This window comes from Ziziphus jujuba, chromosome 3, assembly GCF_031755915.1.
Source record: "Ziziphus jujuba cultivar Dongzao chromosome 3, ASM3175591v1".
NCBI classification, from domain to species: Eukaryota; Viridiplantae; Streptophyta; class Magnoliopsida; order Rosales; family Rhamnaceae; genus Ziziphus; species Ziziphus jujuba.
Genome location: NC_083381.1, coordinates 26,540,723 through 26,563,836, shown reverse-complemented (window position 1 = coordinate 26,563,836; position 23,114 = coordinate 26,540,723). Strand labels below are relative to the sequence as shown.

Genomic DNA, 23,114 nt, shown 5'->3' with positions numbered 1-23,114 from the left:
TTATGACCAAGATTTATTCTTTTATCTTTCTTTTTTTCCTTGACTTAAAAAAAAATTCATACCTTTGGTTTGATTAGTTGGAGGATTCTCTTCAACTTGTGTGCTCTTCTATTTTTTATTTTTCATGTGAATTTTTTTTAGTAACTTTAAACAAATATAAATATCACAAATCCAAAATTCATTAAATAAATTTGATAAATTATTTTTGAAAATAAAACTAAAATTATTGATTTCTTTTTTTTTTTTTAAACAAGCTAAAGCAAAAAGGCAAGAACTTAACAATATTGCTACTTTGGTATTACCTGACACCAAAATTCTAACTTGAATACGCTTAGAAAAACACAGCAAAATAAGAAATAAATAAATAAAACACTAACAAAAAAAAAAGCAAAAATACTCATATTATTTGCAACTTTAATATTGCTTTTTTCTCCTTTAATTAGGGGTATGTAAAGACACCGATTAACCAACCAAATTAATCGATCAAACTATTCCGATCTTATTTGGATATTTATTTCATAGCTATTAGATTGAATTGGTTTCAAAAATTCAAAGCTAATAATCAATTTAATTTGAGTCATTTTATGAGAAAAATCAATAAAACCAATTCAAACCAAATTAATTAAAATATAAATAATTTAAAATATATAATTTAAAAAATTTAGTAAATTATTAATGTTTTTGTTTTATTGGATGTTCAGATTTATTTGCATTATTTAGTTAAAAATTTAGTTATAATTGGTTTATTATTTTAACCAGTTTTGTTTCATTTCTCTTATCTTATAAATAAATATTTTCATTTTTTAAAAATTATAAGATATTTTAATAAAAAATTTGATTATTTCATTTGAGTAAAAAATTAAAAGTCTAAAATCTAAAGTTTTAACCAAAAACAAACTATCTAATATTTAAAATTTTAGAATCTAAAATTCACAAATCCATGTCCTAATATGATTTTAAACTAACCCTCCAATTCTATTGAAATAAACCAAATATTAGATTATATTGGATTGCATTTGATGTTGATATCTATTTCATAGAAGTCAAAAATTAAAAATCTAAAATTTAAGAGGTATATTCAATTTAGCATTTAATAGATTTAAAATAAATAAATTTTAAAGGATTTGATAAATTGTTATGGAGTTTTTTAGAATCCATAAAAAAAATTTATAAGAATCCAACAAAATCTTTAGAATTAAAACTGGATTTCATATTGATAATTTTCTTCACAATTTCACTTTTGAAATCTTTTCAAATCAATAAAAATCCATCATTTTTTAAAATATTTTTAAATTGATGAGTTTTTGAATACCACTAGATTTTAAAAAAATTCTACAAAATCCTAGATGAATACACCTTTATAAATTTCATTAAAATCTGAATTCAATAACATTGAATTTTTATAAACTCTTTTAAAATCTAAATTGAATACCTCTAAATTTTAAAATACTTTTTAAATTCTCCAAACTTTGATTGAATACATCTCTTTAGAGTTTGAAGAATTTTAAAAATATTTAAAAATTTAGAGATATTCGATTTAAATTTAAAATAGTATATGCAAATCTAATGATATTTAACTCAGATTTTAAATTTAGGTATATACAGTTAGCATTTTAAAAAATTATTTTAAAATCTAAGACGGATATATTCAATTTAGACTTTAAAGGATTTTAAAAGTATTTAGCAGTTTAAAAGTATTCGATTTAGATTTTAAAAAAATCTACAAGTCCAATGATATTCAATTCATATTTTAATGGATTTTATAAAAATCTATTGAAATCTAGGTATATTCAATTAGGATTTTGTAAATTTTTTTTAAAATTTAGTGGTATTCAAAAGTTATTGTTTTTAAAAAAATTTAAAAAATAATAAATTTTAATGGATTTAAAAAGATTTTAATAGTGAAATTATGAAGAAAATTTTCAATATAAAATCCAGCATTAATACTAAAATTTTTGTTAAATTCTTATAAATTTTTTATAAAATCTATAAAATTCTATAATAATCTATTAAATATTTTAAAATCTATAAATCATTTCAAATTTATTAAATTCTAACTTAAATACACATCCTAAAGATATTTAAAAACTATTAATTTTAAATGATTTTTAAAAAATAATAAATTTTAATAAATTTTAAAAAAATTTAATAGTAAAATTAAAAAAATAAAATTTTAATTGTAAAAATTTTATTGAAATTTTAAAATTTGTTTAATGTAACTTGTAAAATTTCATAATAGTTTATTAAATTTTTAAATATTAATTGGATGGGATGGTATTGGTAATTATTAAATACTTCGGTTTTCAAACCAAGGAACACCTCTATTTTTTATGCTTAAAAAAATATTAAATTATTTTAATTACCCTCCATCTTTCGTATTATTGCCAGATTGCCAATTTTCATTATTTTTTTGCTAACCCTTTTCTTTCTTTTATGATGATTCAACCCCTCCCTTTCTAAAACTTTGTCCCTTTTTCTCCGCCTGCTTCTCTCACCGTCGTTGACGCATCCACGAGCTCCGGCACCGGCCAAGGCCACTGCCCTCCGGCCCATCAGATTTTACGGTTCTCACTCTGAGTCCCTGCTTTTCTTCTTTTTTCTCGTCCCCCTTTCCTAAAAAACGACACCGTACTCCTCCACTTCTTCTTTTTCGACTTCCCCTCTCTTTCCCTTCCTCGCCGGTGAATCTCTCTATACAAACACAACGCAGATCATACTGCGAGTGGAGGAGGGCCAAAAGGTCATTTCAGTGGACTGCTGGTTCTCTCTCTCTCTTTCCTTCCGCCGTGAGCTTTCCAAGGTTAAGCTCTTATTTACTTAACTTTAGTTAATTAATTAATTAATTAATATTATTATTATATATTTATTTTTTTGTGGTTGTTGATTTTTAATTTTTTCTCTGATGAACACTGTTTGTTTCTAGTTCAGATTCAACACTTCTAAATTTTGTTTTCCGGAAAAATCATTTTTGTCAACTAGTTTTTTGGTGTCGTAGGTGCGAAAACGGTGATTCACGAATTTGAAGAACCTTCTCGTTTTCGTGTTAAATCAGATCAACTTCATTTTCTCTAATGTGAGCCTTCGAATACGATAATTTAGTTTTTCTACATATATATATATATATATATTTTTTTTTTTTTACATGGAAAATGTGGTGTAAATTAACTAAGATGATAATGGAATGATGGCGAAAACATTGACATTTTAGGAATGTGTGAAGGAATATATATATATATATATATATATATGTATGTATGTATGTATGTATGTATGTATGTATGTATACGGTATATTTGCTAGAAAGGAGAAAGAATATGGATTTTCCATGTGGAAAAACGTGATGTAGCTTAGATTAGATGATAATGATGGCGAAAACCATAGAGTTGGCATTTTAGGGATGTTTAATGTGTTGGAAGGTTTGATGGCAGTTAGGGAAATCTGTATATACAGCTGAATATGGTTTCCATGTGATTATGCAACGTAGGAGAAGAAGGTTTCTTGAAATAAATAACCGTATGGCATGTTCAGTGTATATGTTTCATTCGATTTATGCACTGTAAATTTTGATTTAGTATTTTTTCACTGTGAAGTTTCTTATAATTAGAAGTAATACTGTCATCAGAATAGTGTTGAACTTCTGTTATCTGTTGGTTATCATATCTCTTGAGCAGGATATTGAAATGGCACTGGGAACAATACACTAGCCTCGGTTGATAAAGAACTTCATGGGGACTGAGATTTCTAACAAAAGTAAGGGTGACTCAGAAAGGGTTAAGGAAAATGGCCTTACTCTAAAGCCGGTACCGCCTGATGGCTATGGTGTGGGTTTGCCATATGCTCCTGAGAATTGGCCCAATCCTGGTGATAATTGGAGTTGGAGAGTGGCGAAAAGAGTTGCCATAACTGGACACTATCTGGATAGGTACCTATATCTTCCAAAGAGACTATGCCGTGGTGAGAATAAATCAGGGAAGAAATATGGTGGTTTTGCTAGCAAGCTTTCAGTTGAACGCTATATCCGAACAGCATTTCCTGAAACAGACATAAATGCATTTTTTGCATCATTCAGCTGGAGGATCCCAGCGAAGAAATCATCCCTTAGAAATGGTGGTAAGCTGTAGTCATTGCAATTTTTCTCCTAATAATATATATATATTAATCTACTGCTTTTTGCTCTACACTGGTAGATGCTGTATCTGTTTCCTTCTCCTCTCCCACTTTTCCTTTTTCTTATCATGACAATTTCTGTAGATCGGTACAGTTGGTCTCTATGTCTGAGTTGCTTCCTTTTTCTTTTTCTTTTTAATAAATAATTTGGAGACTTACATGCCCTTCTAGACATGGACACTGGTTCTTAAAGATAGTTGACACATGCTTGTTATCTGCCATTGCCAATGAATGAAGTGATGCTTAGGCCAACTAAGAAAAAAAGGAAATAAAGAAGGAAGAACAAAGCTTTTGAAGCCACTACTAGATTGGCATTCCCTTTGGTTAAGCTCAAGTCTTGAAATAACCACCTTAACCGTTACTGGATTGATGGTGTAATGCATTTGTACCTGGTTCTATCATGAGTTCATAAAAGTTTTCTTCATTATGATTTTTATATTTTCATCGAAATTTTTCATCTTCTAGCATTTGTTTGAAGATTCTGTTTTTTGAGCGTATGCAATATTATATTGGTTATTAATTTGTTGTTTATGGAGCAAATTATGAGATATATGTGGTAATCTGTCACAGAGATGTCCAAAATTTTTCCAGTGGAAAGTTGTTTTTCTTGTCTAACTGTGGTGCTTCCTTTTTTAACAGGTCATGCAGCAAGCCATGAAATAATTCCTCTTCCTCCTGCAGAAAACGGAGAACAGTCTGTGGATGTTGGGGGTTGTAAGGCTGGAAATAAGATGTGCAGCAGTTTGGTGGAACAAACAGAAAAGCCAATATCAGCAGTCATGCCTTGCGATATTTGCTGTAGTGAACCTCGGTTCTGCCGTGATTGTTGTTGCATTCTCTGTTCCAAGACCATAAAATCTACCTTTGGAGGCTACCATTACATTAAATGTGAAGCTGAAGTGGGAGACGGTTATATTTGTGGGCATATTGCACACATTGACTGTGCCTTACGAACTTATATGGCTGGGACAGTAGGAGGAAGCATTGGGTTGGATGCTGAATACTATTGCCGGCGTTGTGATGCAAGGACAGATCTGGTCTCACATGTCACTAGGTTTTTGCATACATGTGAATCCATGGATTCTCGAGATGAAATTGAAAAGATTCTAAACATTGGTATCTGCCTTTTGCGGGGTTCACAGAAAGCTAGTGCAAAGGAACTGCAGAACTATATTGAGCTTGTCACAGCAAAGGTAAAGTGGTCTTTTTCTTGGTATAAAAAGAATAGCTTTCTTGCTTTCACAATTAGCCTTGTTCTTTCCTAGAGTCCCTAAAATCAGCAGCATGACCATTTAGTTTTTTTCATCAGCTTAAATATGGAACTTGTCTTGAAGATATTTGGAAGGTGGAAGACCAATTGTTAACTCGTAGAACTGGTAAATTTTCTACAATTCCCTATCTCACTCTAAATATTTATGTTATAATGATCAACAATGCATTACTGGTTGAGACGCAGTTTGATAATATATTTTTCTCAGTTAGCCTCAGGTTTTCATAAAAAGTAATGTAGTCATGCAAGATCATAAACAATGGTCTCTCAGTTATTGTAAGTTTAACTCTTTAGTTAGTCTGGAAATGGGAGGGCTAATTTTTTCCCTTATCAAACAGGTTCTTATGCTTATCACTAATACTTCTAGAAAACCGTCAACATAGACTTACTTCTTGTTTTTGTGTAGTATTAGAATTTAGATTAACACAATGATTGATACTTTGAATGAATTTTAGTCACATGCTTCACTATATGTATATGAAGATGTTTGTCAAGCACCCTTTCTCTCTCTCAGCATTGAATTATTCCTTTTTCATATACAGAAGTCTCTTACAATGGGGATGCTTCACCGGAAATAACGAACTTCCAAGACTCTCCAGATATTGGAACATGCCTGCCAGTTGTGTCTGTATCTTCTGATTGTCAAACTGAATCAATGAAACTTGATGAAGAGATAGATCAGGTTTTGGAGGCACTAAGAAAATCACAAGAGTTTGAATATAAATTAGCAGAGGAAAGACTTTATGCACAGAAGAAGTATCTTTGTGATCTGTACCAGCAACTCGAGAAAGAGAAGACTGGACTGACACGTCATGTATCATCAACTAACCATGATGACTTACTGAGTGCTGTCTTAAGCAGAGTGAATCAAATCAAGCAGGAAGTTGCTAAACTCAAGGTCATGGAAGAAGTCGCCAAGGGATTTGGAAAAACTTCTAAAAGTATCCTAGAGGAGCACTATGGATTGGAAAGCGACTGAGTGAAGCGAACCTTTGGGCAATTATGATGATTAAGATGATCATTTGTGCATCAAATTTTGGTCTAAACTGCCTTCTCCATGGTATAATTTTCAAGCAAATTCCCTGTCATGCTTGTCTGAGGTATCTTACACATGATGTAAGATTTGCTTGAGCGTCATAAGGAAATTTGGTGCTCTGAAAAACCGAGGGATGAAAATCTCGTCTGAAAGACCTTTCAGACCATAACGCTTTCATGGTTTTAACTTTTCTTTTTTTTTTTTCTTTTTTTAGTTGGAAACAGAGTGGATCGAATATTATATCAAAAGCCATTCGCAATTGACAGCGACGAGGATGTAGAAATACTCTGCAAATCAATGGGTATGAATGGAAAATCAACGGATATGGGTGAGTTTGGAAAATTAGGAAAATTACTCAATGTTGTTTGAATGTATGCGTAGTCTATTTCAGTTGGACTTTTTCCCAGTTTGGTGGTGACTAAGCAAATCTTTGCATCCACGAAAAAAAAGCTCAAGTAAATCTTTGCAGAGAAACGACATGTTGCTATTGATACACATATGTTGCTTTATTATGTTATACTTGGGTTATATTTTTACCCTGAAAAATCACGTTTGGACAGTTTTATAATGTTAAAAACGCCTCCACAAGGCTATCTTGCACCAAAATGTCGATATTTATTTGGTCAATTTATCTTCCATTTCATTTGTAGAAGTCTACAACTTATCGTATTGGAGAAGTAATTTTTAGTTATAAAAAAAAAAAAGAGAGAGAGAAAGAGAGAAAATAGTTTTAGCACTTTTCCATCCAAAGGGGCAAGAATGAAAATAGAAATTCAATTTTGACCACAGACTGGGAATAAATTTTCTTTTCTTAGTTGCAATTTCTTTCCTAGAGATCCAATAATGGAAACCCAGCATAAAATCCTTGTCCACTTTCTATGTCATCCCACTATTTACACGATGTACATGTTTGTATGTTATTCCATAACACAAAATTCTTTTACATATAATGACCAAAAAACTCACGAAACTTACTTCATTCTCACCCGTGGACCCAAAGAAGAGCAAAGAAAATGACAGCAGTCTTCTTCAATAGAATAAAGCATCTTGTCGTAGTAGCATTAGCACCTTAATTAAGATGCCCCGAGTCCACCCAATCACAAAATGTTGCTTGAATTGCTTGAATTAGAAGTCTATAATGTGTTGAATAGACTCCACTTTCGTTTATAAAAGTGAATTTTCACATCAGCTGCTACACCTGATTCAAAACTAACTTTTAATGCGGGTTTCTTGGATTATGTTGCTTTCCTAATTATGGAATGCCTCCTAAACTTATCCGAATAATTGCAAATATTAATTCATCTCTTCTTTCATATATATATATATATATATATATATATATATATATATTTTTTTTTTAAAAAAAAAAAAAACCAAACATTTTCTTCTTAGGTTTGATAAATTGGCCTTAAAAGATATGTGTACTCATGGATTAAATTTATAATATGCCTTAAAATTGAGATAGACAATTAACAATCCAACTTTAAACACCTACCAGGGGACAAAATACAAAATGTGCCTAACCTTACACGGTGACCGTAAATTATAAAGAAACACATATTATACCATGCCTTTTTTTTTTTTTTTTAAAATTAATTTCCAGAAATCTTCTGTATACTACATAAGGTCGCCTGCAAATGCCTTTTTTTTTTTTTAATTAATTTCCAGAAATCTTCTGTATACAACATAAGGTCGCCTGCAAATGCCTTTTTTTTTTTTTTTAATTAATTTCCAGAAATCTTCTGTATACAACATAAGGTTGCCTGCAAATGCCTTTTTTTTTTTTTTTTTTTTTAATTAATTTCCAGAAATCTTCTGTATACTACATAAGGTCGCCTGCATCTTTTTTGGCTTTTAAATCTTACTTTTTGATATTGGAACGGAAAATCAAAAACTGACAAAGCAACTTAGACTAAGACATAAGAACGCTGTGTGTCAATGTATAAAGCCTTATGTTTAATGAAATTCCTGACAAACAGAATAAGCTAAAAATTATCAGAAAAGTAAGTAAGATCTATGACTTAGATCCTTTTTCACAGATTTAAATGTCTTGCATGCATGGAAGACCAAAAAAGTATACCCTTAAGTGAGGTGACAAAATGCTAGTTTATAGGTCAGAAGATTCAGAGATTTAAATGTGAATACTGAAAGAAAAAGATAAAAGGGATGAATGTAGAAGAACAGTGAAAAAATTTTCAACCTGCCCAAATCACCAGCATGCATTTTATATGGGGGGAAAAAGGTCAAGATTAAAGCTTAAAATACAGATGCAGTTTCTAAAGCAAAGTTATGCACTTAACAAAACTCAAACAACAAGCCAAAGTATTAGGCCTCCTATATCTAGCATTGCAGACACCAATGGATAGCAATGTCATATAGCATAGTTAATTCAAAGATCTTGACAAGAAGAACCACCCTTCAGCATAAAACTTTGAGGGGTTCTTAGTAAAATTCATAAAAATAATGAAACCAAACAGTATTGATTACTAATTATTCATCCAAAGAAAGAGAGACCTCAGCGAAAAAGAATCATAAAACACAAAAAATGAGCAAAAGGGATTGAAAAGGCTGCAATGCTATACTGTATAAGATAACGTTGGTTATCATAAGCTAGAAAGATCTTGAAATGCAAGACATAATTTGTTTGCTAAAAAGTAAATAGGGAAAGAAATGAATTAATTAAAGTCCCGCTTTAGACAATCATATATGGATCCACTAGGTAGACCACACGACCTACATAGACGACCCACCAAATGGACCAGTACACGTAAGCCCACTAGGTCGGTCAGAAGCATATATTCTAACCCTTTAGTGAAAAAGACACCATGTTCTTGCTAAAGAGTCTAGAGAGGAACACGAACGGTCAGCTTAGTTCCACCCAAAAAATAAATTTCCAAATCAAGAATTGCAATCAACGGGATATTAGAATCCAAGGATGAGAGGTAAAGGAAACAAACTAAAAACAACACTAGTGGAATCATCAATGAGAGCCAATGAATTCAGACTAAAATGCAATGCAATGCCAAAAAACAGAAAAAAAAGAAAAACACATGATAACAAAGGGATAGAGGTTGGAATTATTGAATAGTTCTCATTACTGGGAAAGGTAAATGTCTACATTTTTTCCAGGTTCAGATGGTTGGAATAATATCTCTTAGATCACCAAAATTTCATAATCAGAACTTCTACGATTCATTTTTTTCACAAAAAAAGAGATTGCTTTTCCCAGGATCCAAATATGGGCAACAAAATAATTCAAGTCCTTAGCAGCTAAAAAAAAAAACATTTATACTCAAAAGGAGAAGACGTGGGAGATTGTGTAATTAGCAGAAAAAATAAATGTCAAAAAACATCAATAGGCTAAATGCAATAACCATCTCCAATGCCGTTGGGGACATTTTTTGATTCAACAAAAGTAGCATACAACAACTATGTTCCATCATCATCATCATCAACAACAACAACAACAACATCAACAGCCTCAATATACTAACTTGGAAACTAAATCCAACTGAAAAGGGCGAGAAGTAAATATAAAAATTAAAAATAAAAAAAGGAAGAGATTTGGATTACTGTACAAGCACAAGCCGGCCTCCCATGCCTCCTCTGAAATTCCCATTCCCACTCCCACCATCCCAAACGTCTCCTCCACCACCATCGCCACCACCACCACGACGGTCGGAGTTCACGATCCTTTCCTCCTTTGGCACCGTCACAATAAGCTCGCCGTCGACCAAAACTGCACTGGCGAGCTCCGGTCGCGTAGATTCAGGCAACCGGAACCTCCACATATCAAGCTCTAGCTCATCCAGCGTCAATTCCGCAGAACCACTTTCCCTAACCACAATCTTTGTAACCCCAGGATGGATTTCCACCATGTGGGCTCTCACACCGCCGCCGATATTGTCGGTCTCGGCTATGAATCGGAAACAATCGGCGCTCTCTTCCACGGAAACATCGGCATCAGAACGGAAAGGTAGCTCCAGAACACGGCTGAACACGTGTGGCAAACGGCGAAGCTTCTTGTGGTTGAGACCGAGAAGAGCTTGAGCTTGGGATATGGGGTTTCTTGAATTCCTGTCGTATTGGATAGCGATGTTTCGCTTCTTGGGCATGGGATGGACCTTCATGGTGATGGAGTTATCAATCGGTTCAGTAGCAGTAGCGGTTGAAGAAAAAGAAAAGCAAGAAAGAGAGAGAAATTCTGAGAAGATTAATAGCCAAATCAAAGATGCCTTTGTGAAAATAAACGGCCAATTTTGGATTGGAATCAAAATCTTGATCAGATTATCACTGTTCAGATGAAAAGGAAGAATCATAAAGAATTGCTGGTGGGCAAAAAACAAATAAAAAAAATTGAAGTTTTCGGTAACTGGTTTTTCCTTTTTTCTTCTTTTTCTTTTTTTTTTTTTTTTCAGGTTTTTTCTTTTTCGTTTTAGTTCTCGAAATTATTTGGAATGGAAAAAAAAAAAAAAAAATTAACGAAAACGAAACCCAATTCCTCCTATGTGCGTCTGAGAAATGAGAGTCCTATGAGGAAAGAAAAAGTTGGATCTTTTTCTGGTTAAATTTGGAAGAATTCGGAAAAAGATAGAACTTCAATGCAAAGGAAAAGGCTGTTAATGATAATCTCCTTTTTCTCGGTGAAACGCAGTGTGTCAATATATGGAGGAGTATAAAAAGAGACTTTCAGGGTACGGTTTTCCCCCTTTGGTTTGAGAAAATTACAATAAATGCCATAGTTATTTTAAATTATCTCAAAAAAAAAAAAAAAAAAGTTTTTGCTTGGATTTGTTGTCAATATTTTGCATGGATGGTGTGGAACGGGCATGATGGTGGTGGTGGTTTCATATAATTTTCTTTTCTTTGTGTAATGACATTTATACCATTGACTTTTGATGACCACATGAAATTTCCTATGCCTCTTCATAAGTCATGCTTTTGGCCTTTGTTAATTACACTCTTATATTATCAATTATCATATATATGTATGTGTATATATATATATATATATATATTTAAGATTTTTTTTTATGAGTTTTATGGATAAGAATATTTTACCATGAAAATTGCATGGTGTTAATAAAAGCGTCACTTCAAGTAAAAAATTTTGGAGGGCTAGGTAAAAAGAATACATAATTACGCTCCATATTCAATTTTATGTTCAATTGAAGTAAGATTATTAGCATAAAGACCTCAATATTAATTACAATTAAAATTGATATTGATATTGTTACCAAAGAAAATTTTAAGGAACATATTATTAGAAGCATGTGAGCTTAGAGTAAAAATTTGTAATTTATCTCTCTCTCTCTCTCTCTCTCTATATATATATATATATATATATTTTTTTTTTTCTTCCCCATGAACTTCAATTGATGTTTAATTTAAAATTCGTAATTGCAATTCAAAATTTAGGGCAAAATAATGGAAATCATATAACTCAAAAAGTTAGAATTGTAACATAAGCACTTTCTTACACTATTTTATTCTACATAAAATTCGTTGCATGAGTGGTACAAACAAACAATCCCCTTTTTAGTAAGGACAAATAAACCTTCTCAAATGAAATTATAATAGCCTCTCAACTCCAATAAAAGAATAAATTCCAAATCCTTTCAAATCTTATTAGATCATTTTAATACTCTATCCCAAAGCGCTTTACATTAATATAACAATAAAAATAGTTAAAAGACCTTACAAACTTAGATACTCAAACAACACAATAGTTTAACGTATTTTTATGCCACTAAATTGTCATTTTATAATCCAATAACGCACCGACGTATTATAGCAAAACAAAAAAATAATTGATCATTATTTCTCAAGATATGATGTTAGGACAACGACACGTTTCCATATGCTAAGCTAATTCTTTGGACGAAAATATTTGAAAAGAGTTCCTTCATTGATAATATCTACATTGAACCACAGCCGTATTTATCAAAAAATCAGGTGAAAATGAGATGCATATTTTGACTAAGTTTTTCAATTTCAATTATTTATTTATTTGGACAGAAAGGGGAAAAAAATGTAAAAAGGACCATAAAAAAGTGAGCTTTGCATGCAAAGACAAGGAATGAAGGCTCTATGATCCTTCCTATAAAAGATGTTCATGATTAAACGTTTTTAGAGTAAACCAACGATTCTGAATTCTCTCTCAAAACACTCCAAACACTTTAAAAGAGTTTCTGGGTAATTTTATTTATTTATTTTGTCTGATTTTGGCTTGTAGCATGATCCGTGTGGTAGGGTCTCAAAAGCCACAAGGTACTTTTATATTACTTACAACATTGCGAAGGTGGTGGGCAATATAAGGTACCCCACAGAAACATCTACACAATTATGCTAATCTATTATATATAAGTATACAAATACATTACGCACCACAAACTATAGCTAATTAGGCCTTCACTAACTTTGTCTGATGCATCCCAAGAATTAAGGTAATTTATATCATATTTGAAATATCTTAGGGTGAACCAACTCTTAAATTTAGTCAATTGGACCACTTTTTCTAGTTTCTTCCCAAAAAAAGGAAATTTTTTTTCCCAAAAAAAGGAATTTTTTTTTCTTTTTCTTCAAAGGGGCTTTAGTAGTTGGACAAGAAAGGAAAAAGAAAATAAAAAACCCTCTTAAAAAGGCCTAAATATAATTAAGCTCTCCATGAAGAGCAATATAGAACCCAAAAAGTAAATTCGTACAAACGCGTGTACGCGCATAACAAAGTCCAAAAAGTGGGTTCTTTGGATTATTTTGTAAGCCTACAAAGATCTGAATCTGGTAAATCCTCGTGCTTGGAACTAAAACCCAATATTTGTAAAAACAACACGTCCTTCATTGAAATGTCAAGGAAATTACAGGACATCAAACATAACGTACAGGAGGATGATCATTTTAAAGGAAAAGTGAAGGAAATTACTAAGTTGCTTTATAGGGGGGTCCATTTTTTAAGAATGAATCTTTTTAATAAGTTATCTCCCTTTAAATGAAAAAAAAAATAAAAATAAAAAAATAAAAAATTCAGCTAGCTTATCTTTGGGAGACAAAATTATTTGAAGCGGTGGACGCTAATTCAGGCAACACTTTGTTTGATCCCCCACACAATAATAGCACCTATAGTTGCCCTCATCACTGTCCAAACTATCATAACCATCTTCATTCTGACATGAAAAACTTTTATCACCATGATCATCATTGCAATTAGCAATGTTGCTAAGGCAATGTACCAGCTTAAACACAGTTTTGAGCTGCTATAAAAGATGGGTGGAGAAGAATATGCATCACAAGTTCACAACTAAATGAATAGTCTTTTAATGAATCTTCAAAGAAGCATTGGTAACAATTCCCCAAAAAAGGTTCATAAAGAGCCTAAAACAACTATTAATTCATGAAACAACAGCTTTACAACAGTACAAAGTAAATGGCAAGTACCTGATATCAAGTAACCTTGTAGTCCAAAAGTTGCTTTTATGCGAAAGGGTTTCCATCCAGCAAAACCTTCACAACTCCAATATGTAATTTCCTTTTAACTGTCATTTCTGATCTCATCAGGGATACTTATTATAACATATGAAGTCAAACAACCTGGGCATCCAGCGAGTCATCATGGTGGCGCATTCGATGTCTGCGATGAGATCTTTTACGGTTTCGAGTATGCATTCTGGAGGTAGTGGTTGAGGTATTGGGGCAATTAACTTCCTCCTTTGTTCCAGGATAACCAAAAAGACAATCGAGAGGGTCTGCCATTACATCAATGCCAGAGCTCATCTACAATAACAAGTTGAGTCAGATAGCTTTATTCATATACCATAATTCAAAAACCAAACACATCAGAAGTAATTTGATCACAGGTGTTCCCCACCACCCACCCACCCCGGGCAAAAAGAAGGGAAAGAGGTTTCTTTTCAAGGAGCATATAACTTCTCACAACCGACTGCTAATTTGGTGATTTGGGCAGCTTCTTTCTACAGAGTGGACAATCCCATTAAAAATATATTTTCTAGCCATATGGATAGTACATGTAATAAAAGGTTAACAGATCAACAAGTATTAGAGTGAAAAAAATTTTAAAAATTCAAAACTTGGCAGTGACATTGATGGGAACCGCACAAGTCATAACAAAATCCTCCTTCTGTGCACTTCGATCTATCCGTCTTAATATTTTCTTTAGCAGTAGTTTTTGTGAATTTCTATTCTGGAATTTATTTATTTTTTCTATTGAAAAACATGTTACTTTGGTTTTATGAAGGAGAATTCTTACAGCTTGGTTGGGCTCCAAATTGATCCTTCTTTTGTCAGAGTTATTGCGACTGTGAGTGCGGGTGTTGCTGGATTCACTCTGAGAGTTACCAAGATTATTAATTTGAGAGTCTCGGCGGGAATCACCTTGGAAGTTGCTGTGAGAGTCGTTTTCATGTGTTCTTTGACCATTAATGATGTCATCACTATAAAAATTTCGGTACCGCCACCTTATCTTTGGCTGATCAGAGGTTGAGTCATCATAAACCTTCTCAGAATAAAACCGCCTAGACATAAGCTGCATTATCCATGGATCATCTCCATGTTTCGTCGCCATTCTGTCATTTTTAATAATTACTGATAAACAATTAACATAAGCAGATACTCTGATACTTGCAAATAGATCATTTTCTACAGGGGATGACAAGAAATGAATAGAATAGGATATATTGCTTACGCACAGAAAATATAGGCTTCTTGCTAGGTTAGATATCGTATAACATTAAATAGCAACGCATTAGCACATTCAGACAGTTTTGGGAAGTTTCCAAATTCCTTTAGGATCAACTTAAGGAAAAGGTAATGGAATGATGTAATAAAATTATAAAAGCAATGAGGAAAGGATAAAAATAACAGTAGTTCATAGGTCAGTCTGTCAAATTTTTTGGTATGTGCATGTTTAAGAGAAAGTGATGAAATGACCTACATGTTAGCTAACTCCCTCTGAATCCGACTTCCATCCAATTCAAGAATATGATCAACACATGAATTCAACGACCTACCGAATCTCCACAACCCAAGAAAAGCAGCAGCGCCTTTAGAAAAGGTAAAACTCAATCAAATGGGATATCGAATAAAAATTGACATGAAGGCATATCTAAGACCAATGCACAGAATCCTGCAAAATATAGTAGCTCTACATTTTGACAAATAGATAGCTTATCATACCTCCAGAAAGATACACTCTTAACAACCTACTGAGCCTTGGTGTTGCTGCAAAAAGTTGGAATAGGATTGTTAAGAAAACAAAGGCAAAAAGAATGAATTTTTTAACAGCACAACTCATATAAGATAGGAAAACAAAATATATTTCAAACAGTTGAAGCAATTCTTTTAAACCCAACTAAAGAACCCACTAACTTTTACACTAAGTTCGGACAAAATATCCCAACAAAATTGCTAGCTTTTAAAAACAATAACACTTTAGCAACTGAACTGGAAAACATGTTAAACAGACCAAAATTGATAACATGTTAAACAGACCAAATTTTTCTTAAAATAATGAGACCAAAAAAACATACATTATGGAGGAATTTGGCAGAGGGGCAATCAGAATATGCCTCAATAAAGACAAATATTACACACCTGTCCATCCAATACCAGCTCCAACAAGAGCACCCACAGTGAAATTCTTGACAGCCTTAGACCGGCAATTCAGCAGTATATTTGCTTCTTGTGGCGTCAATTTTTCCTGAAATTGTGAAAAAAGAGAAACACAGTAATCTTAAACTTCACTTTTTTTCTTTTGGTCCATAAAACTTGAATAGGTTTGTGCGAATTGTAGTGACACAAGAATTTGAATTGTTGAAAAAGGAAAATGACAAGGAATTTCAGAAAGATACCTTCTTGGCCAACAAAACCTGTTCCAATTCAAATAAAGTTTCCGCCATTGATTACTTCACTGATTGCTCGCAGATGGTTTTCAGAAGAATCTTTGTGTGTTTGCTGCCGATCGATGAAGACGAGCGCAGAGTGGACGTAGGAGCAAATGGCAGATTTCACAGACACCCAGAGCACAAAATCGCAAGAAGTCTTATTGGGCCGTTTGGATCAATGGGCCAGATCAGAGTGAACCGACTCAGTGGGCCTGAGCTTTAAAGGATGGCAATGAAGGGAACGATAACAACTTTGAAGGTCGACCGTTGGGGAAGAAGAGAGCAGACACTGGACTGAGATTCCCTCCATTTTCGTCCCTATTTTCATGTGGAAGCAAAATTAAACTGAGAATTCAAGCTCAACAACACAGTTCCAAGATTTTCTGAGCTACCAAACACCATGTCAGCCTTAGCTCAGACCACCTTAGCTCTTCCTCCTAATCCCAGTTTCACCCCAAACTCTGCCGCCTACTCCACCCTCTTCACAGCTCTTTCCACCTCCACCACCATCACTCAACTCAAACAAGTCCACGCCCAGATTCTACGATCCAAGCTCGACCGCTCCAATCCCCTCCTCATCAAACTTGTCCTTTCCTCCTGCGTCCTATCCCCTAGCCTTGACTATGCTCTCTCTGTCTTCAACCAAATCTCGAATCCGCCGACCCAGTTCTGTAACAAGTTCTTGCGTGAATTGTCACGCCGGGCCGAGCCTAGTAAGGCCCTTTTGGTGTACGGGAAGATGAGGAGTGAGGGACTGGGTGGTGTTGACAGGTTCAGCTTCCCGCCAATTTTGAAGGCCGTGTCAAGAGCTGAGGCTTTAACTGAGGGGATGGAGATTCATGGGGTCGCGTCGAAGTTGGGTTTTGATAAGGATCCGTTTGTGCAGACAGGGTTGGTCCGTATGTATGCTGCTTGCGGGAGGATTATGGAGGCCCGGTTGATGTTCGATAAAATGTCTCATCGGGATGTTGTTACGTGGAGCATTATGATTGATGGGTATGGTACTAATTCTTAGTTTCTTAAATTTGTGCTTTCTGTGCTTAAATATGGAAATCCTTTCTCTACTTTACCTTCACACATCACCGCTTAAAAATTTTATTCCTATTATTTGCTTTGTTTATCAGTATTTTATCAGCTTTTACTTGGTTTTACCAATGACCCAGTTTGTATTCAGCAAAGAGGACTCTATCTCTATGTTGAATCCATTTTAACTCTAGAAGTTCACTTTTTTTTTTTTTTTTTTAATTGTTTGAATATTGATTAATGTTATCTTGCCTGTAACATTTATAAACAGCTATTGCCAAAGTGGTCTTTTTGACTGCGTGTTCCACCTATTTGAAGAGATGAAGAGCTCTAGTGTGGAGCCAGATGGGATGATTCTTTCCACCGTACTTTCTGCCTGTGGGCGTGCTGGAAATTTAGGCTATGGGAGAGCAATTCATGACTTCATTACTGAGAATAATGTCGTCCTTGACTCACATTTAAATAGTGCTCTTGTTGCCATGTATGCAAGTTGTGGTTCCATGGATTTGGCTCGGCAATTTTATAATAAGATGTCACCAAAAAGCTTAGTTGCTTCAACTGCTATGGTTTCTGGTTATTCAAAACTTGGACAAATTGAAGATGCTAGATTGATATTTAATCAACTGGTTGAGAAGGATTTGATCTGTTGGAGTGCAATGATATCTGGTTATGCAGAGAGTGATTTGCCTCAAGAGGCCCTAAGATTGTTTAATGAAATGCAAGTTTTAGGAATAAGACCTGACCAAGTGACCATTTTGAGTGTCATTTCAGCTTGTGCTCACCTTGGTGCACTGGACCAAGCAAATTGGATCCACATTTATGTTGATAAGAATGGATTTTGGGGAGCCCTACCTGTCAACAATGCTCTTATTGATATGTATGCCAAATGTGGGAGCTTGGAAAGGGCAAAAGGAGTATTTGAGAGGATGCCAAGAAAAAATGTGATATCTTGGACCAGCATGATTAGTGCTTTTGCCATGCATGGGGATGCTAACAATGCACTAAGTTTCTTCAATCGAATGAAAGATGAAAATATTGAGCCCAATGGAGTTACATTTGTGGGTGTGCTTTATGCATGTAGTCATGCAGGGTTAGTTGAGGAAGGTAGAAATTTTTTTGCATCAATGATCAGGGAATACAACCTTACTCCAAAACATGAACATTATGGATGCATGGTTGACCTCTTTGGCCGTGCTAATCTCTTAAGGGAGGCTCTTGAGGTTGTAGAGGCAATGCCCATGGCACCTAATGTTGTCATCTGGGGATCTCTGATGGCTGCTTGTCGGATTCATGGGGAGAATGAATTAGGAGAATTTGCTGCCAAACAGCTTCTTGAGCTCGATCCAGACCATGATGGAGCCCTTGTAGTCTTATCAAACATTTATGCGAAACAAAAAAGATGGGATGATGTTCGAAAGGTGAGGAACCTAATGAAGAACAGTGGCATTTTTAAGGAGAGGGGATATAGTAGGATTGAACTAAACAATGAGGTATATGAATTTCTAATGGGTGATAGAAAACATAAACAGGCAGACCAGATCTATGAGAAGTTAGACAAGGTAGTTAGTGAGTTGAAGCTGGTTGGTTATGCTCCGAATACGTGTAGTGTTTTGGTTGACTTAGAAGAGGAAGAAAAGAAAGAAGTGGTTCTTTGGCATAGTGAGAAGTTGGCACTGTGTTATGGTTTGATATGCGACAAAAATGCTTCAAGCATCCGCATAGTAAAGAATCTTAGGATTTGCGAAGACTGCCACACTTTCATGAAGTTGGTTTCAAAGGTGTATGGAAAAGAGATAGTTATAAGAGATAGAACTAGGTTTCACCATTACAAGGATGGTGTCTGTTCTTGTAAAGACTATTGGTAACTTCATTTTTTTTAATGATATTATTACAACAATATTTGTAATTCACTATTATGTAAATTATTTAGTAAATAAAATAATCTAATACTATCATATTCCTTTTTTCTTTTTTGTTAATAATTCTACCCTGTTCCTCAAAGATTTATGATAGCTGCTAAAGTTTCTTCTTTCAACTAAGCTTGAGTTCGACATGCATAAAAGCACACCCACAAATGTTACTCGGGCTAAATATTTTCATCTTTCATTCGATTGAAGAAACTAAGTGCATTGCTTGCTTCGCCATGCATGACAAAGACACTGATCATGCTGGTCCAAGATATCACACTTTTTTTTTTTCCCCTCTAGGTCCAAGGTTCAATCTTTAACTTGGGTAAAAAATCTCCCTCCCCATGTCATAAATAATAATAATAAAAAAAACTTTGAAAATGATCATTAATGCCAAATGTAATGTTACAATTTCAGCAACACTAACATTAAAAAATAAACTAATAAAATAAATCGAAAACAACATAGAAATTTACGAGTTTCGATTCAAGATTGAACCTACGTTCTCAGAGCACCATAAGGAGTTCAATGCACTATAACCCAAAGTGTTTTACAAATTATATAGTTCTCTTTCTTTGGTCTTAGAAGCTATTCTAAACCCATATACCATATCCAATAATCCCCTTTTACAACCTTTCTCACCTCACAACTCTCACCCAAGAGAATTAAAAAAGACAAAACCTAAAGAGAAAGAGAAAGAGAACTTTAATGATATTACACCAAAGAGAATTTTCTTTTTATTTAAAAAAAAAAAAAAAATGTTGCTGCAGAACTCTATTGCTGTTAGGATCCTTCGAAGCCTTTATATGACCATACCAGCTTTTTATTAAACGACCAAGCCAAAACTCACAGTTTTGTTTAATGATATGTCATAACCTAATAAGGTAAAACTACGTAGTTTTGATGACAGCAACTATGCAGCAAGAGTAAGCCTCGAGTTTGACTTCTTTGATTCGTATAACTAACATATAAAATTTTGAAAGTGTAATTTAAGAAATTAAAAATGTATTCAACTAAAAGATATAGGATATAACTTTAAAAAAAAAAATTTTAAATCTAATTAACACATGCCTTTTATAATTGGATGTAGTGAGGCCGTCCTTTTGTGATGAATCATTTTAATAGTTCACGTTTTGATAAAAACAATTTTCCAAAAAAAAAAAAAAAAAAAATCACTCCCACTCTTTTTAGTTTCCTTTCGTCTTTCAAGTTGCTCAGTTCTTTTAGTAGTTTGTTCATTCTCCAAAAACTAGTCATTGGGAAGTTTGTAAGAGGCTGCTTCGATATCTTAATGACACAGTTAACTGTGGTTTATATTTGAAAGTTTCAGCTTGCTCTAGTTAATGTTTCGTAGTAGTGATTGGGCAAGCTGCCTGAATGATTGATATGCAGTGGCTATTGTTTTTCTGGGTCTAAATTTAGTTTCTTGGAGCTCCACGAAAACAACAAGCTGTGCTCAATTACTGAGGCTAAGTACAGAGCTCTTGCTAATATTGCTATACAACTTAATTATAGAGTTCCATATGACATAGTATCTCACATTCTATATATAAGAAATTTAAATCACTCTGTTATAGAGTCAACCTTTTAAGATGGAACCCAAATATTAATTAAAATCAGAATCAAACCACATAGAACCATGTGTACAAATGACGCACACATGAGATCTACCTTTGAATAGGCAATTGGTAAATACATTATTATGATTATTATTATTACAGCAATATTCATATTAACATTAGAAAGTAAAAGCTCCAGAACAAGTTATTATTATTATTATTATTATTATTATTTTCATATTACAAAAATATTTATAACAATATTTATCACAAAAAATATTTATAATAATATTAGAGAGTGAAAGCTCCAGAACTGATTTCAATTCATTGGTCGGTCAACATATACAATTCGATGAATAGAAAGTATCTGGTTCACTAAATATGAATAGAAAGGACAAAAGACAAAGAATTAAGCATAAAAGGCTTCCAAAGTAACAAACAGAACATATAAAGGGGGGAAAAAAAAATTAACCCATCAGCTTCTCACAAGAAATGAGAAATGGATATTTCTGCATCTGAGCATAGTCTCTATAAAATTCACTGCCAAATGGTTCTTTTAGGTTGGGACTTTAAGATTACATTTCCCTGTAAAATGACAAAGGTTGTTCTTGTCAAAAGCAGAGAAGAGCCAAAACTCTTGCTTCACTTTGCCAACCATTTTTTCCACTTTATACTTGAAGAATACTATTGCTGCGGAAACCAATCTTGGGTTATCCAATATCGAACTCCGTCGGTACTCCAGAATCCATGTATTACGATCTAATTGCACAGCTGAGGCTCCCCATTTTCGCACCTCCCATGAAGAGTTGACCTTTCTAATCACATAGCCAATTTTTCCATCCGACCACTATTCCCCACAAAAGTAAAAAATAAAAATTAAAAAGAAAAAACATAATTTCACAAAGTGAGAAAATACATATGTTAGTGTTAGATGAGCAAATTGTTACTACTAGAATATATTTAGTGAAAATGGAGTTTTGGGTTTCTTTTACCTCGGTGACTCTTCCAGACATAACAGTGAATGATCGAGAAGAAAAACCAGTTTTGAGCAACCCTGCAGTCTGTAAAGGCCATCCCCATATGCTTACCTCCTCCATTGCCGATTTGTAGAATGTGCAATGGGAACTCAAAAGCAAACCATCCTAAAAAAGCCGTTACAGAACCCAAACTTAAACAAAACAGAGCATTTGAAATTGTTTCAAATAACAATAACAGAGAGAAATTGAAACCTGAGAAATTTTCCATGCTGAATTAGCATAGCTGCAATTTGAAACTTCTCCATCCACAAGACCCAGCAACTCCTTCTGAAACAGCCTCAGCTTCCCATTCAAATCTTTCACAGCCCCCCACGATTTCTCTCCAACATTTCTCACCAAATCCGGAGACAAAGCAGGTTTCACAATCCCAGAAACCGTCCTTGAAAACCCATAATCCGCCATGAAAATCAAGCTCAATACCAAAGCAAGCCTATAAAAATCACTCCTGGGACCACCCCATTTTCTCTTCTCTTTCCTTGTCTCCTTCTTCGAATTGAAATTAAGACTCGATTTCCCAGATGATCTGAGACTCGGAGACATGGTAATCCGAGGAGGAGAGGTGGAGATGGGTGTGGATAAAATGGAAGAATTGAAGGAGATGGGAGTGCGTTCGACATCGGTGGTGGGGCGAGAAGCAGAGAACTTGGTGAGGGAGCTTTTCTGGATGAGATCAAGAGTGGCATTGATGCTTGCCAAGCAGATTTCGCAGTTGCAATTGGCATCCTTTCGGCAACCAGGATAGTAGCAACTATCTCGGAATTCCGATCGGTCTTCTTGAATGGTGGTGGTTGATTTCATGGAGGAAGATGATGAAGTTGAAGGAACAGTTTTCATGGCTCCTTCTTGCTTCTTGGGTCTCTGATAGGATACGCTGCCTAGTTTTCCGTTATGGGTGTGAGTTGGTATTGGGCTTTTCTTAATATATGTGGGTTTTCAAAATTTGAATCGCCAACGGTCATTTTGGCATGGTGAGGTGAAGAAGGGGGGGGCACGTGTAATGTCCTCGAAATGACTGAAATACCCTTCATCTCTTCGGCAAGTTTTGCCCTTTATGGTTTTTGTTCGTTTCTACGAGTTAGAATGAATGATTAATGATCCACATTTGAGAATATTATTGGCACTTTTTATATTATTTATTATTATTATATATATTTTCTACTGAGTCATGAATTTTGATTTAATTATTGAAGAAAATGTGGGACTTTGACTAATTAGTTGA

General features: G+C 34.0%; 5 protein-coding genes and 1 long non-coding RNA gene across 11 annotated transcripts; 3 read left to right on the top strand and 3 right to left on the bottom strand.

Moving 5' to 3' along the window:
* Positions 1-2,384: 2,384 nt before the first annotated feature.
* Positions 2,385-6,863, top strand: LOC107423168 (protein OBERON 1). Of its 5 annotated transcripts, none has more exons than XM_048477174.2 (6): positions 2,388-2,760; positions 2,996-3,073; positions 3,672-4,110; positions 4,807-5,360; positions 5,477-5,543; positions 5,980-6,863. In XM_048477174.2, the coding sequence occupies exons 3-6, from the start codon at positions 3,726-3,728 to the stop codon at positions 6,414-6,416; spliced, it is 1,443 nt and encodes a 480-aa protein (XP_048333131.1). In that variant the 5' UTR covers positions 2,388-2,760; positions 2,996-3,073; positions 3,672-3,725; the 3' UTR covers positions 6,417-6,863. The 5 variants fall into 5 exon arrangements, 4 of the variants coding, with proteins under 4 accessions (XP_060671596.1, XP_048333131.1, XP_048333130.1 ...); XR_009638267.1 differs by lacking the exon at positions 2,996-3,073 and having other exon boundaries at positions 2,389-2,800; positions 5,980-6,497; positions 6,688-6,863; XM_048477173.2 differs by having other exon boundaries at positions 2,389-2,800.
* On the bottom strand, positions 6,661-11,171 carry LOC107423169 (uncharacterized). Of its 2 annotated transcripts, XM_016032693.4 has the most exons (2): positions 10,052-11,171; positions 6,661-7,671 (listed from the first exon to the last, which is right to left on the bottom strand). In XM_016032693.4, the coding sequence occupies exons 1-2, from the start codon at positions 10,790-10,792 to the stop codon at positions 7,666-7,668; spliced, it is 747 nt and encodes a 248-aa protein (XP_015888179.2). In that variant the 5' UTR covers positions 10,793-11,171; the 3' UTR covers positions 6,661-7,665. The 2 variants fall into 2 exon arrangements, with proteins under 2 accessions (XP_015888179.2, XP_024931353.2); XM_025075585.3 differs by lacking the exon at positions 6,661-7,671 and having other exon boundaries at positions 9,835-11,169.
* On the top strand, positions 7,673-9,520 carry LOC132803233 (uncharacterized). The gene is made up of 2 exons (XR_009638268.1): positions 7,673-8,099; positions 8,165-9,520. It is a non-coding gene; the product is annotated as an uncharacterized LOC132803233 (long non-coding RNA).
* A 2,592-nt stretch (positions 11,172-13,763) lies between the features above and the next one.
* On the bottom strand, positions 13,764-16,476 carry LOC107423184 (uncharacterized). The gene is made up of 6 exons (XM_016032714.4): positions 16,337-16,476; positions 16,080-16,185; positions 15,663-15,707; positions 15,421-15,529; positions 14,737-15,052; positions 13,764-14,243 (listed from the first exon to the last, which is right to left on the bottom strand). The coding sequence occupies exons 1-6, from the start codon at positions 16,382-16,384 to the stop codon at positions 14,052-14,054; spliced, it is 816 nt and encodes a 271-aa protein (XP_015888200.2). The 5' UTR covers positions 16,385-16,476; the 3' UTR covers positions 13,764-14,051.
* Positions 16,477-16,761: 285 nt separating this feature from the next.
* LOC107423183 (pentatricopeptide repeat-containing protein At4g14820) lies at positions 16,762-19,357 on the top strand. Its single transcript, XM_016032713.4, has 2 exons — positions 16,762-17,365; positions 17,664-19,357. The coding sequence occupies exons 1-2, from the start codon at positions 16,770-16,772 to the stop codon at positions 19,255-19,257; spliced, it is 2,190 nt and encodes a 729-aa protein (XP_015888199.2). The 5' UTR covers positions 16,762-16,769; the 3' UTR covers positions 19,258-19,357.
* Positions 19,358-21,156: 1,799 nt separating this feature from the next.
* LOC107423154 (uncharacterized) lies at positions 21,157-22,779 on the bottom strand. The gene is made up of 3 exons (XM_016032679.4): positions 22,088-22,779; positions 21,851-22,000; positions 21,157-21,705 (listed from the first exon to the last, which is right to left on the bottom strand). The coding sequence occupies exons 1-3, from the start codon at positions 22,727-22,729 to the stop codon at positions 21,415-21,417; spliced, it is 1,083 nt and encodes a 360-aa protein (XP_015888165.4). The 5' UTR covers positions 22,730-22,779; the 3' UTR covers positions 21,157-21,414.
* Between the last annotated feature and the right edge of the window lie 335 nt (positions 22,780-23,114).